This window comes from Gouania willdenowi, chromosome 10, assembly GCF_900634775.1.
Source record: "Gouania willdenowi chromosome 10, fGouWil2.1, whole genome shotgun sequence".
In the NCBI taxonomy this organism is placed as follows: Eukaryota; Metazoa; Chordata; class Actinopteri; order Blenniiformes; family Gobiesocidae; genus Gouania; species Gouania willdenowi.
The window spans coordinates 22,388,745-22,401,932 of NC_041053.1; the positions used below are offsets into that span (position 1 = coordinate 22,388,745).

The following is a 13,188-nucleotide window of genomic DNA, read 5'->3' on the forward strand; positions in this document are numbered from 1 at the left end:
AAAAGCTACATCAGTCAGAAAAGCATGTGCCGCTCTGTTGATTTTGTCCTTAGGTTTGCTTTTAGGAGCTGAATACCATGAGGAGCCATGATTGCATCTTAACATTTTATCAAGAGTGTTCAAGCATCGACACTCTAACTGAAGCTGCCAGGAAATCTAAAATCAAGTTTTAAGCTTCAGCTCAGAGTTTCAATTAGTTTTTATTTAACAACATAGTACTAAAAACTACCGGTACTTCATCATGGTCTAAAAGAAATTGTGTAGTTTGTTTTTAATTGTCACTCTCATAAAGAAACCGAAATTGCTTCAGATAAGTCTTATGTTTATGTTTAAACACCATCTGAAATAATGTAAAAACTCAATGGGCACAATAGAACTGTAGTCATCAGGTGAAAGACGCCTACTACTGTAGGTTCAAAGCTTCTTCATCTGTGATCCTTTGGAGAGCCGTTGTATAGTACGTGGCAACTGTTGCACTTAGTCATTCAGAATAACCACAAGTATTCTGCAGGTCTTTGACGTGGCCCTGATTGCAGTCGGTGGCTCTTTATCAGGCCTTTTTTAGAGCTGGATGAGAACCTGTTTAATCAGATCGAGGCTTTTCAGAGCAGAGAATTTAAAACGCAGCTGCCTTGCAAGGCACCAATTGGTCAAAAAGACCAAGGTTTTGTTCTTGAAGAAATGTTCTGCATCTGCACTACATCAATTTACTAAGTGACATTGCAGATTTATTGCGCTACCTAGCTGCTGCCACAAAATGTTATGGATGGACGGGTATTAAAGTATTGTATAAAACAATAGTTGCAAAAATGAATTTGTGTAGCGCCATGTCACTTGACAACAAATTAGACTATAGGAAAGAAATATAGGTTCTTCTTAGTTGGAGATATTAGCTGTAAGCTAACAACAAGCTAAAAGCACTAAAAGAGCTTGCGTTGCACAAGCAGCTGCAGAGGGAAATATTTGAATTTACAGGTGCATGTTTCTATTTTAACTTGGATTAAAGTGTAAGACTTAAGTTAGTGAACAATATTTTCCAAAGGGGCAAGTGTTGTAAGTTAGCACAAGCTATATATAAACACTGTGTCACCTGGTAGTGGTGGGACAATACACTAAGTTCACGATACGATAGAAAATATTGGGCATGCGATAACGATACAATATATAATAATATTTTTTGAAATGAAAAAAGTCACATACAATTACAATTGTAAAACTTCATTTTTACTTTAACTTTTGACATGCTCTGGGTACCACCTTTTCAACTCAAAAGGATACCAGTCGATACATCTTGTGACCATTTAATAGCGCAATATCTTGTCGCACGGTATATCGTTCCATCTTTAATGTACTACCTGTTCCTATTACATCAAACATGAATCAATAAGTAATATGTTTTTCCAGTGAATTCAAATGGGTGGCTAACCACAACCAAACAGATGTGTTAATTTGTCTGTATACATTTTTAGAAGTAAACCCACATTCATTCGTTCAAAAGTAGTACAAGTTTATTTCCAGTAAATAAACAGGAATCACAATAGGCTTATGTTGTAATGTTAAAGGGAAGCTGGCTTGTGAAAGTTTATATATTGATAAAGAGTATCATCGAACATGCTTTCACTAAGGCCATGCAATTGATGTTGTTGGCATGTTTAAGCAGGCCATTCACATTGTCAACACCTATTGCTTTCTTTCATTTGTCAGGGGAAGGTGGGCATGAATACACTTTAATGACAATTGTGTGCTCAGAATATAATGGCAAGTGTGAGATGTTTCTGGATCACATTACAGTCCTTTGGTTACTCTCAAGACAATATAGCAAAAAGACATACCGGCACTATGTACACAAAAATACTCAATCTGTGAATCAGATTGTTAATTTACAGTTTTGAAACACAATTTATTATCTTGGAAATATTTTATGTATTTGACACAGTGTGGTGCAGACAGTTTTTCTGTTAATCGAGCTTTTGGGCTCTGAGCCTTCAAATACCGCAGTAAACAATGGAGAAGGGAGATGGGGTAGAGAAAAAGGAATTAAAAGGCATCTGAAAAAGTATTTTTGCACTTAGAGAAAAGTAGTTGTTGAAAATGGACGGATTTTCTACAAAATTGATCAATAAAGATTCATTGGGACTCATTGATTAATCCAAGGTGTCAAAGGTGTAAAGGTTGAAACTACAAATATAACTTTGAATGCATTTGCATTATATAAATAGGATTTTACATCAGGCACCCCCAAAATGTCTTAGTTGCATCTTTATTTTGGTTTAGAAAATGTAAAATTTTGTAGTTTTTTTTCCCACAGGATTGGAATATTTTACATTTTGACTGAGGCTTAAGAAAACATGCCACTTAGTTGTAATTTCCCTGTTAGCCAATGTTGTATTGGCTTTTCTACACTTCCACAAGCAGCCTCAGTCTTCCATCGACTTCCTGAAGAGTTTGCATTGCAAAGCAGTGTTTGTGACATTTAAATCTCAGACGACTCCATCCTCTCTATCCACGGTAAACCAGGTGAATGTGTTTCCTCCTCCTCCTGCTGCTCTCCAGCTCTGGTGCTCCTCAGTTCAGGCACCTCTCTTTCCAGTGTCCCATTCCCACTTGCTTTAGGCTCCCTTAGCAGCTGCAGCTGCCTCTCCAGTGCTGCGTTGTGGTGGTACATGTCTAAGTAGCTGGCCTGCAGCTCCTTCTGGTACCGAATGACTTTGTCCTTCTCCGTCTGCCATGTGCGCCGCTCTTCCTCGAAAGCCAGGGCCTGGGCCTCACTCTGGCGCCGCTCCAGAAGCAGCTCCGCACGCAGTCGCTCCTCTGTAGGGGCTCCGCTTGATCCTGCAAAGGAACATATTTGCATGGATTCAATACGGTTAGATACAGCTGCTTTTAATACAGCAGAAATCCTTAATCTTTGTCTTTAAAAAAGGAAACACACATTACTGACATACAGTATATCTGCTGGCAAAGACGTGGGATAACACCATGATTCTGAAGCTCCAGGATGAAAAAGCACTTAAGTGGAATGTAATTTTGTTGGGAAGCAAACAAAAGTCTACATTGGATAGCAATAAAATATATTTATTTATTTATAAGTCACTGGACTTGCACACAGGAGGTCCCTGGTTCAAATCCCCACTGGGGAAAATGAACAATATACCATCTGCCAGTGTGGGTCCTTGGGCAAGACCGTTCACGCTACTGCCTACCTCATACAATGATGAGAGACAATGAAATGAATGACATGCCGGCTCAGACGTCGCCCGGCCAAACAAGGTCGGCGTCAGGTGTTGGGGAACCAAAGCACCTTGATGAAAAATGGGCTACTGGAACAAGACTGAAATGGGCGAGATGCGATAACAGGGCTCTGTTGGAATGCTACAACTCCAGTAACCCTAGTCAGAGGGGCTACATGCAAAGGATGTGGGAGAAACCCACAGTCCAAACTCATGGTGAAACACCTAGTAGCTCAATCCTCCAACATCCACAAAAGGCAACTGCTATCACAACTTGAGACTGACTCGGTACAACACCAATGCTATGGCAAGGTGGAGCCATGCGGCCAGGTCAGAGCAGAGTTAACACCAACCCCCCTCCAGAGATTGGACTTCTGAAAGTAAGTTTTACATATTATTTGGAAATCAAGGTCCCAGAGTCTAAAGGAAGAGTGGAGAGGCTCAGAATCCACGTTGTTTGAAGTCCAGTGTGAAGTTTCCGCAGTCTTTGATGATTTGGGCTGCCATGTCATCTGCTGGTGTTGGTCCACTGTGTTTTCTGAAGTCCACAGTCAACGCAGCATCTACCAGGACATTTTAGAGCACTTCTAAAGTGCTTCCTTCTGCTGACAAGCTTTATGGAGATGCTACTTCCATTTTCCAGCAGGACTTGGCACCTGCCCACAGTGCTAAAGGTTCAATGACCATGGTGTTACTGTGCTTGATTGGCCAGCGAACTGACCTGATCCCCATAGATAATCTATTTTTGTTTAAAATATCCTTTTTTTTAATTGATCTTATGTAATATTCTATTTTTCCAAGACACTGAATTTTGGGTTTTCTTAATCTGTAAGCCATCAAAATTCACTCTATGTGCCACGAGACTCAATAGGTTTGACTTTCTGAAATGAGTGACCAAAAATATTAAACCTTATAATGATCTTCTAATTTTTTTAGATGTATATTATATAAATATAAGACAAAGATTATTTTTCAATGAAAATATGGACCTTGGCTAAGAAAACACTGGGACAGGTGAACATCACTACCTGAGGAAGGAGGCTCCTCTGCTCCTTTTCCTTCTTCGGGGGATGTCTGAGAGAGACACGTGCGCTGTTGAGTCCACTGCTGGATGAGCTTCAGAGCATCCACCTGACTGTCTTTGTTGCTCAGCTCAGTACGAGTTTCTCTGAGTTGCTTCTTCAGCTGGAAGATCTCACTGAGCTTCTGCGTAACCTCAGCCTGAGAGACCCTCAGCTGCTGCTTCAACAACGAGATCTCTCCAGACTTTTGGCAAACCTGAGGAATAGATAGACACAAGTGTAGGAGTTAAGTTAGTACTTGAAGGCGTCACTGGCCTCTCTCACACCAGCCTCACCTCCCACTGGGTCTCCTCCAGAGTTGGGCTGGTTGGCTTTGGCACAGCTCCAACCTCTTCTTTGATCTCCCTCTTCAGGCCGTCAAGCTCCTCCTGCAGCCGATTCTTGTCCTGCTGGGCCTTGAACAGCTGCAACTGTAAGCTGCGCTGGGATCGCTGTGCATGCTGGGAAACTTGACGCAGTTTTGTTGCGTACAGGCTCTTCAGCTCTTCCACCTCCCTCTCCCACAGACGCTGTTTTCCTTCAAAGACCTGCATGCGGTGAGCAGATGGAGGGTCAGTGAGGCTTCAAACAAGGACGGCGGATAAGGGTCGATGGGAAAGAACTGGTGGAAATTTTCACCTGAGCGATGGCGCCTTCGCTCTCATCCAGGTTTCTTTTCATCTGTTTGAGTTCATGTTCTTTCTCCACCAGGCGCTCCTCCAGATCACGCACCTGGAACAGACAGCATCATTAAGTGACTTCAAGGCCTGCTGGGCATAAATCATCTGGAGATTTGGTCATGAAACAATCCATCCACTCACTCACTCACTCACTTACAACTCAATTATGATTACGGTGACTGGCATTTTTCCAATTACAATTATTATGGATCCCCTAAAAGTCAATTACAATTACGTTCTCAATTAGTAAAATGCAATTACGTTTTCAATTAATAAAGTACAATTACATTCTCAATTAGTAAAGTACAATTACGTCCTAAATTACTAAAGTTATAGGTAGGGTAGGCGATTTTCAAAAGCTAGCATGATTTTGAATGTAGCCTCCCCGACGGCTTTAGCAGCCTCTCTCATCCCCTCTGTGCTCCGTCTCACTCACATGCATGCGCACAGCTGCTCCAGAAGCAGGCCTCAGCTCATCTCTTGCATTGTGTAGAAACGTCGTTGTCTCATGTCTCATTCAGCAGTAAGTAAACAATAAACTTAACCATTATATATGTTAAAAACCTGTTTTAACTCTTAGCACTTTCAGTGTGAGGTCGTGCATGCAAGGGATCGAGAACGAGCAGGGAGACAGAGAGACGTGATTGGTTGAAAAGTTTGACCCATGTCTTGAAATATTATCTATCATCTAATTTGTTTTTCATCTCTTGGTTACCTTGTTAGGCTTCCTTATCCATGAAAATATTGGTATTAATATTTTTGGTGTGGGCATCTGAGCCTTTTTTTGTCTGTATAAACCTTGATTTATGTTTTTTTTAAATAGTAAAACGCACCTGAAGAGAAGTGACAGGTAGTTAGAAAAATTGATATGAAACACATTTTAATAATTATTTACTACATATGTGTAAGCCATAGAACTGTAACATGGTTTCCCAGGTTTGTGTTTAATTAAATCATATAGACAGTTTTTATAGAATTTCCATGCCAATTACAAATATAATTACATCATAACTGTAATTAATGCTCAATTACGCAATTACAAATTTAATTGACCTCAACCCTCACTCACTCACTCACTCACCACCTCTTCCACAGACAGGGACAGTGTCCAGTCATAAGGAGGAGGAGCCTCCCCTCCGTAGGGAGCCAATCGACTCAGAGTAGCCATGCTTCGACACGCCAGTTGCCCTATGGCCAAACCCCCTGACGCTGCTGGCTTTCGACAGAGAGGGCCACGGTCCACAGTGCCGATAGTGTTGATCTGACCCATAGATGCACTTCAAAAACAAACAAATGCTATTAAAACATGTCTAGTGTATAATCTTCATGTAGAAAGGTCATGGGTTCAAGCCTAATTTATTCAACAGATTTACGACACGTAGAGTGTAATGCACTAAAAGAAGAGAAGATTAATGAGGAATATATATTATATGAGTAAATAAATAACAGACAAAACCTGAGTAAACAGGAAGAAGATAACTACAGAAGCCCTAACAGGCCATGCTTTCATATATTTTATTTCCTCAGTTTTACAGTGATAACGTCTTAATGTTCTCGAGATCTCGAGATAACGAGACTTTGTTTTCCCGTGATAACAAGTTAATCTAATTTGTTTTCCGGAGATAACAGCATAATAAACGAAACAACGGTGTTGTAGTATAATAAATCATTGCAGGAAACATCATTCAGTGAAACAATGTCAGAGGAGCAGGAGCATATAGATCACCGCATCAGGTTTCATTTCAATCAAGGCCTGACACAGGCTGAAATAGCAATACGCCTTGCTATTACAGATAATATACACGTACTGTGCGTACTGTAAAAAGACAGTTAGCAAGGCTTCCGCTTTATCTGCGGCGCGATCTTAGTGCACCATGTCGTCATGTAAGGTTAAAAAAACATTGGCACATTTGGATTTATGAGTTCCATAACTTGCGATAAAAAAAAAGTGGTACAAGCACGATAGACACCTCTGAGTGAAGAAAACAGTTCTGTCGTATGTGCTCTGTGTTACAGTGAGTAGATAGAGGTGTAGATCATGCTTGTATCACATTTTTATTGCGAGTTATTGAACTAATGAAACGAAATGATTTATTATACTACTACACTACTGTTTCGTTTATCATCCCGTTATCTCAGGAAAACAAATGAAATTAACTCGTTATCATGGGAAAACAAAGTCTTGTTATCTCGAGAGAATTAAGTCGTTATCAGGAGAAAACAGAGGAAATAAAATGTATGAAAGCATGGCCCTTTAGGGCTTCCGGAGATAACAACTAAAAGAAAATAACTTAACACAGATCAACATCAAAGCTCGCCCTATTACCATTGGCCATTAGGTTTACAACAATGCTCCTCAGTTTAAACTGTAACACACCTGATTTGAGTCAGGTGGGGGCGGAATGGCGGCCGGTACGGTGGCAGGCTGCTCATCGAGTTATGACCTGAGTCGGACAAGTTTTCATCTTCCTGACTTGTCCCACGCATTGACGAGAGCCCCTACACAGTCAAATGGACACAGTTCATCACAACATCTTAGAAAAGTTTGTTTTAGGCGACATCGTGGCCCAAAAAAGAAAATAAAATGAAAGAAATGGTTAGTTTTGCTATGTCTGTAATTAATGTGCAAAAGTTTGGTCTTGATTTATAAACTAGCTAAAGGATACACTTCGGTTATGCACCAGGAGATGCAACAATAATAGGAAATTTGGCTTTATCCGTAGAGCTATAACACTAAAGAAATACCTTGTTTGCACTTGAGGTCGGTCCTCCATGACGGGACGGTGAGGATGAAGAAGAGGAAGTAGATACGGTTTTAGAGACGTGGCCGTACGTTCTATGTAATCCATTCGAAAGGCTGTGATCCAAATCTTCTGACTTGGAGGTTGGATACAGGTTCTGCATGGAGCTGAAATTTTTTGGAGTAACAGGCTTAAAGGCCGAAGACCTGAAAGGACCCTAAAGAAAAAAAACAGTATATCTTAAAACCCAACCTCTCTTAAATTCTATACTGCCTTCCATGTTCAGTGTTGATTTTAAACAGGAGAAATGTGATGTTTCGATTGTGTTGCCAATAGTGATGGGAATTGATAAGAATTTAGCGATTCCGATGCCATTATCGATACTGCTTATTGATTCGATTCCTTACCGATTCTCTTATCAATTCTCATTGGGTGAGGGAATTAAATAAAACAAATAGATTTGTTTGCTTTAACTCTTTATTATATTATCTTTGTCTCTTTAATTTCCTGCAGGTATATCAGCTCTCTTTTAATCCACCAGGTATGGATTGTTTTCACTGGATAATAAAAAGCACTATACAAAATTGATGAATTATTATTAATATTACAACATATGACACATTTTGGCTACAAACATTTGAAAATATTTACAGTGTTCCTTTTGAACTTCAACAACTTGATCCAAAAATAATTCAGACATTCTTCTGTAAAAAAGAACATATTAACCAAAAGTACAGCTGCACTTATCGTTATGCATTTAAACAGTAAAGCTTTAGTTTAGCCTTTCTTCACATTTCTATAAATCGACATTCAGAGACGCCGTCCCCGTTGTTACATGTGACATCATCAGCCGTGTGTGTGAACGTGTGAAAGAGCAAACTAAAGACAACGATCAGTACCAGTCCGTCTCCCGTGTTTGATTACTTGTTATTAGGACATAAACTGGCGATGAGTTGTGTGTTCTTGTTGAAGTTTGTTGTTTTCGGAAGAAAAGTCAGTGCAAGAAGCAACTTTTGCGAGAGTGCACAGAACCCGGAAGTGACTAGTGTAGCAACAAAGACACTATAAACGCAGCACGGAGGACAGCACAGCTGCAGGTGGAGGAGGTGGATTCTCTGTGGTGGACAGCAAACTATATAGTGGAAGGAGCTTCACTTGGTGCTAGCATGAACCCACAATATACAGGACCTGGAGGAGTTTATTCTTACGTATTTGCGACGTAAGAGGAACCGATAAGCGTAATTGAAATACAAGCAAACAAACGATTCCTAGGAATTGGATTACTGGGAAACGGTTCACAGAAAGAACCGGTTTTTGATTCCCATCCTTAGTTGCCAATCATAAAAAATGTTGATACTGATTAGAGGCTGTGGGTGTGGCTTCTCATATGATGTACATCATTAATAACACATTGGGCACTAGTCACTTTTTCTCCATCTTTTTTCTCTTTGTTTGAAATGTTCTATTTACATAAATCACAGTAGGGTTGAATATCTCAAGTTTTATTCCAAAAGACTCACCTTTTCATACTTGCTCCCACTTGGCAGAGAGTTCTTTGTCAAATCTACCTCAGAACCATCTTTATGGTAGACTTTGGCAAAAACTCTGTCGTCCTCATGGTTGCTGGCTGAGCTGATGCCTGAGAGGATATCATTGTTGCCGTCTCTGCTTGGATTTGCTTTAGACTCTTTTCTGTTTGGAAACAGTAGTTCAAGTAATGTCACCTTAAAGCCATTAAAGCCTTATTTATCCTCTAAAAGCTCTGCCCACCTTGTAATGTTAAGGTAGTTGAGGAGCTCTCGCTGGGTGAAGCCTTTTTTTAGAAGGCCGTTGGTCTGTTTCGGTCTCACCTGAGGAACAGCCCGATTTGTTTTGGTTGGAGACACATCTGGCTTCTCCACCAGGCTGCCAACACTTCCCATAGTGCAGTGGGGGGAAAGGGGCGTTGTTGGGAAAGGGTTGCGTAAGTTTTTGCCAGGGCCACGGGTCAGAGGAAGAGTCTGGACTGAGGTTGCCATTGATTACAGGATTCCGTGAGGAGGTAGGGTCCTCTGAAAGGCAGAAATATGTGAAGAGCACAGACGTAAGTAGGGCGAGGCAGTTACAAAATAAGTAAAGGCACATCTTTAGATAAAAGAAGGAATCTCAAAACTTGAGGTCACCATATATGAAAGGAGGACTGGAACAAATTTAAAACTGTGCTAAACTTTGAAGACCATCCTCTTCACAGGCCTTTTAATGAACTAAGGAGGTCTTTAATTAAGTTTTCCACTGAACCTGCTCAGAAGATATTTTATTCCGGCAGCAGTCAGGAGCCACTGAATCAGAGTTTTTCAACCTTGGGGTCGGGACCTCAAGCAAAATTTATACGAACAAAGCAGTATCCACGTGCACCCCAAATTAAATATCAAACCACTATTGCTATTATTAATGTAATTACCTGTTATGGACCGTGGCTTGCAATAAACGTTTGTGAATAACTCCAGCCCCAATTAAAGAAGCTCCACCCCCTTTTAAATTGGATCTTTATTCTCAGAGGATAAGTCAACACGTGCTTTATCAGCTGTGTTTTGTGCACTGACAGCTGCCTCAGAGCACAGCCAACACAAAACATCTCCCTAAAAACCCTTCATTAAAAACACAACACAACCTGACCCCCATGCAAACTCCAAAGGTAAACGATTATTGGAAAAGGTCATGCAAAACAGATGAACAAACCTTGTTTCCTTGTTGCATTTAATGTTACACAATCAGCTTCTTCTTCCTTTTTTTTTTTTTTTTTTTTTTACACAATCAGCTTCTGAGCAGATTTGTTGTTGTTCCCATGGCATGTGAAACCTGAGCTTCGTGAGGATAATATTTTTTTTTGTTTTTTTCTGAGGTACAATGGCATATGTCACACCATAAGCCTGTTATACAACTCCAAAACAGCGAGGCTGCAAAACCCATTTCTTTAAAAAGAGGAGGAACAAATCACATACAAGTGCTTTGGTGAACAATAAACATGATGACATTTTAATCAATTGTGGTGAGATCTCATTTTCTTTGCTGAGTTTATGATAGACACATTTAACAATTAGCGTGGGTGACTTCATGGGTGCTTTAGTCAGTCACAATGAGCACAAACATTTTAAATACTAATTTAATATTATATACTTACTTTTTAACAGAATAATACCCAAATACCCACGTGAGATTCATTAGTACTTTATTCGACAATGATGTTCATCAGTCCTTTGCTACTACCAGTCATGCACTCACACACGCCGCCATTTGTCCTGCTAGGCCTTCTTTTCTATACAACGTCATTAAGGATTACTATTGATTTCACCTCTGTGACCCTCTTTCTACACATGCATAAACACCCACAGCAACCATAAAACATTCTCAAGACCATAAAATACACTAACAGGCCAGAGGGCTTCCGACAATAAACAGGACCAGAGGGAAGCAGTCTCCCTTTAGGCTGATGTAGCACCACGGGGACCAAGAAGACATCATCATTATTTTAGCCTAAAACATCCAATTTTAAAGTCTTAACAACACCCTTAGTCGTCTTTCCATGCATTGGTTTCTTGTTAGGATGTAGAGCTCTTTGCATTGGTACCAACTACCAACAGTAATTTCTGCAGCAATCTTGAGTTACTAAATGTAGCAAACCAAAAGTATGGTTGGGAGTATGCTATGCTGAGGGAACTTCTCAAAAGGATTGATATAGTTCTATCTATTCTAATCTAATCTATTTACAAGGAGCACATAAAAGCTCTGATTTATTGCAAGTAAGTCTGGTGAGGCAAGTTCTTCATATAATGCTCTAAGCTGTCAATGAACAATATGGTTAGTAGGGTTGAACCTGATACTCGGCTGGAACTAGTGACAAACACGTCTGAAAAACAATGTTTTCTTGAGTTCGTAGAGTTTCATTTTTTCAGTATGACCCTTATGTTGCTGCATGTGCATTCGTGAAAAACACTGCACGAGTTTATTCATTATGATGCTGTTCTGATTCCATATGGGTGGGCCTCAACTGAGAGTCAGATAGCAAAATAATAAGTGACATGTAGGTCGTAGCAGTGCAACTTTGATCGCAGAGCTCAGAGGGAGAGGAAAGTAGTTTATGAGACAGAAAATGGCGCAACGAGAGCTGATGTGGATGTTCCTACCAGTGCACAGCCGACCAGAGCATGTGTGGAACTTTAGCGGATTATTGGAGTGTGGCGATGGTGAGATAAAACAATAAAAAAAACAGGGCTAGCAGTGAGACTCGGCATGTCCGCGAGGAGGAGGAAGTTGCGTGTGTGCAGACTGACGGGAGAGAAACTTGGAGGAATGCCAAAAATACAGTACGAAATCCATTCAACTCTCACCTAGAGATCAAAATAATAATAATTTTCTCATCAAAAGCCTGGTCTCAGTGTTTTTTTGTTTTGTTTTATATAAGGAAACAATGTTCAGATATTAGAGTTGTCACTAAAGCAAAAAAAATAGCTTTAAAGTCACTGACAGGGTTTTTTTTTTTTTTAGAAAGAGGCTGTTTTCCCAGCTTTTCGCTCTGAAACTGAAGATTTGTGTTAAACTTGCTCTATTCAACGGCTGATTACAAAAGAACAAAATGAGCCAGAAACAAAAAAAACATTTCTGACGAAAGTCGAGGCTTCAATCTTTCAGAATCTCAGATTTCAGATAGTCATAGTACAAAATGTTCTGTGGGTCTTTAAAATCAGTCAAATTGCTCAAAAAAGGCTGGCACTGAGGGGGGTAGAAATTCTGAAAATGGCTGGCACTGAACGAGTTAATGCTCATTTATAACAACAACACACCCCTTAGCGGCAGGGCGGCCAATCGCATAGTGAGGCGTTCCCTACACGCAGAAGTAAAAGGGCCAACCTCCAAGTTACGTTGACGGTAGGTCCTGACACTGAACCTTAAACCAGGCTGTAGGCCTTCTCAAGCCATGTCTTGTTATAAATTCCACTGAAATCTGTTTATGTCAATGATATGCTATCAATTAGGCATGAAGTCTGACGGGTTTTAGAGAAAAAAAGTAAGATGTATGTGCTAATTCCCAAGCAGGCACATACTTGGAGAACAGATACGTCGACACATCCGTACAGAAGGCCGACATTCCTGCAGCTTGGAGCATACTAGTATGATCGGACACACCTGCCTTTCATAGTCTCATGGGCTGAGCCAATAAAACGAACAGGCTTCTCATGATTGGGAATGGGACAGGCATGCACTCCTTGGCTGAGCAAATGACATCATGACAATGACATCACTGCAGTGGATACATTGGCTGAGGGAATGACATCATGACAATGACATCACTGCAGTGGATACATTGGCTGAGGGAATGACATCATGACAATGACATCACTGCAGTGGATACATTGGCTGAGGGAATGACATCATGACAATGACATCACTGCAGTGGATACATTGGCTGAGGGAATGACATCAAGACAATGACATCACT

At 40.4% G+C, this 13,188-nt stretch overlaps 1 protein-coding gene across 5 annotated transcripts in view; it reads right to left on the reverse strand.

Moving 5' to 3' along the window:
- Positions 1-1,486: 1,486 nt before the first annotated feature.
- n4bp3 (NEDD4 binding protein 3) overlaps positions 1,487-13,188 on the reverse strand; it is a 33,024-nt gene continuing 21,322 nt past the window's right edge. For 3 of the 5 annotated variants that reach the window (XM_028460281.1, XM_028460283.1, XM_028460282.1), the window contains exons 2-10: positions 9,483-9,763; positions 9,233-9,404; positions 7,717-7,929; positions 7,349-7,470; positions 6,053-6,248; positions 4,931-5,023; positions 4,588-4,839; positions 4,259-4,508; positions 1,487-2,832 (exon numbers count right to left, since the gene is read on the reverse strand). In XM_028460281.1, the coding sequence (XP_028316082.1) occupies positions 2,474-2,832; positions 4,259-4,508; positions 4,588-4,839; positions 4,931-5,023; positions 6,053-6,248; positions 7,349-7,470; positions 7,717-7,929; positions 9,233-9,404; positions 9,483-9,730 (1,905 nt within the window). In that variant the 5' untranslated portion in view covers positions 9,731-9,763 and the 3' untranslated portion in view covers positions 1,487-2,473. Of the gene's footprint in view, positions 2,833-4,258; positions 4,509-4,587; positions 4,840-4,930; positions 5,024-6,052; positions 6,249-7,348; positions 7,471-7,716; positions 7,930-9,232; positions 9,405-9,482; positions 9,764-13,188 lie in introns of those variants that run through there. The other 2 variants (XM_028460284.1, XM_028460285.1) reach the window with 2 other exon arrangements.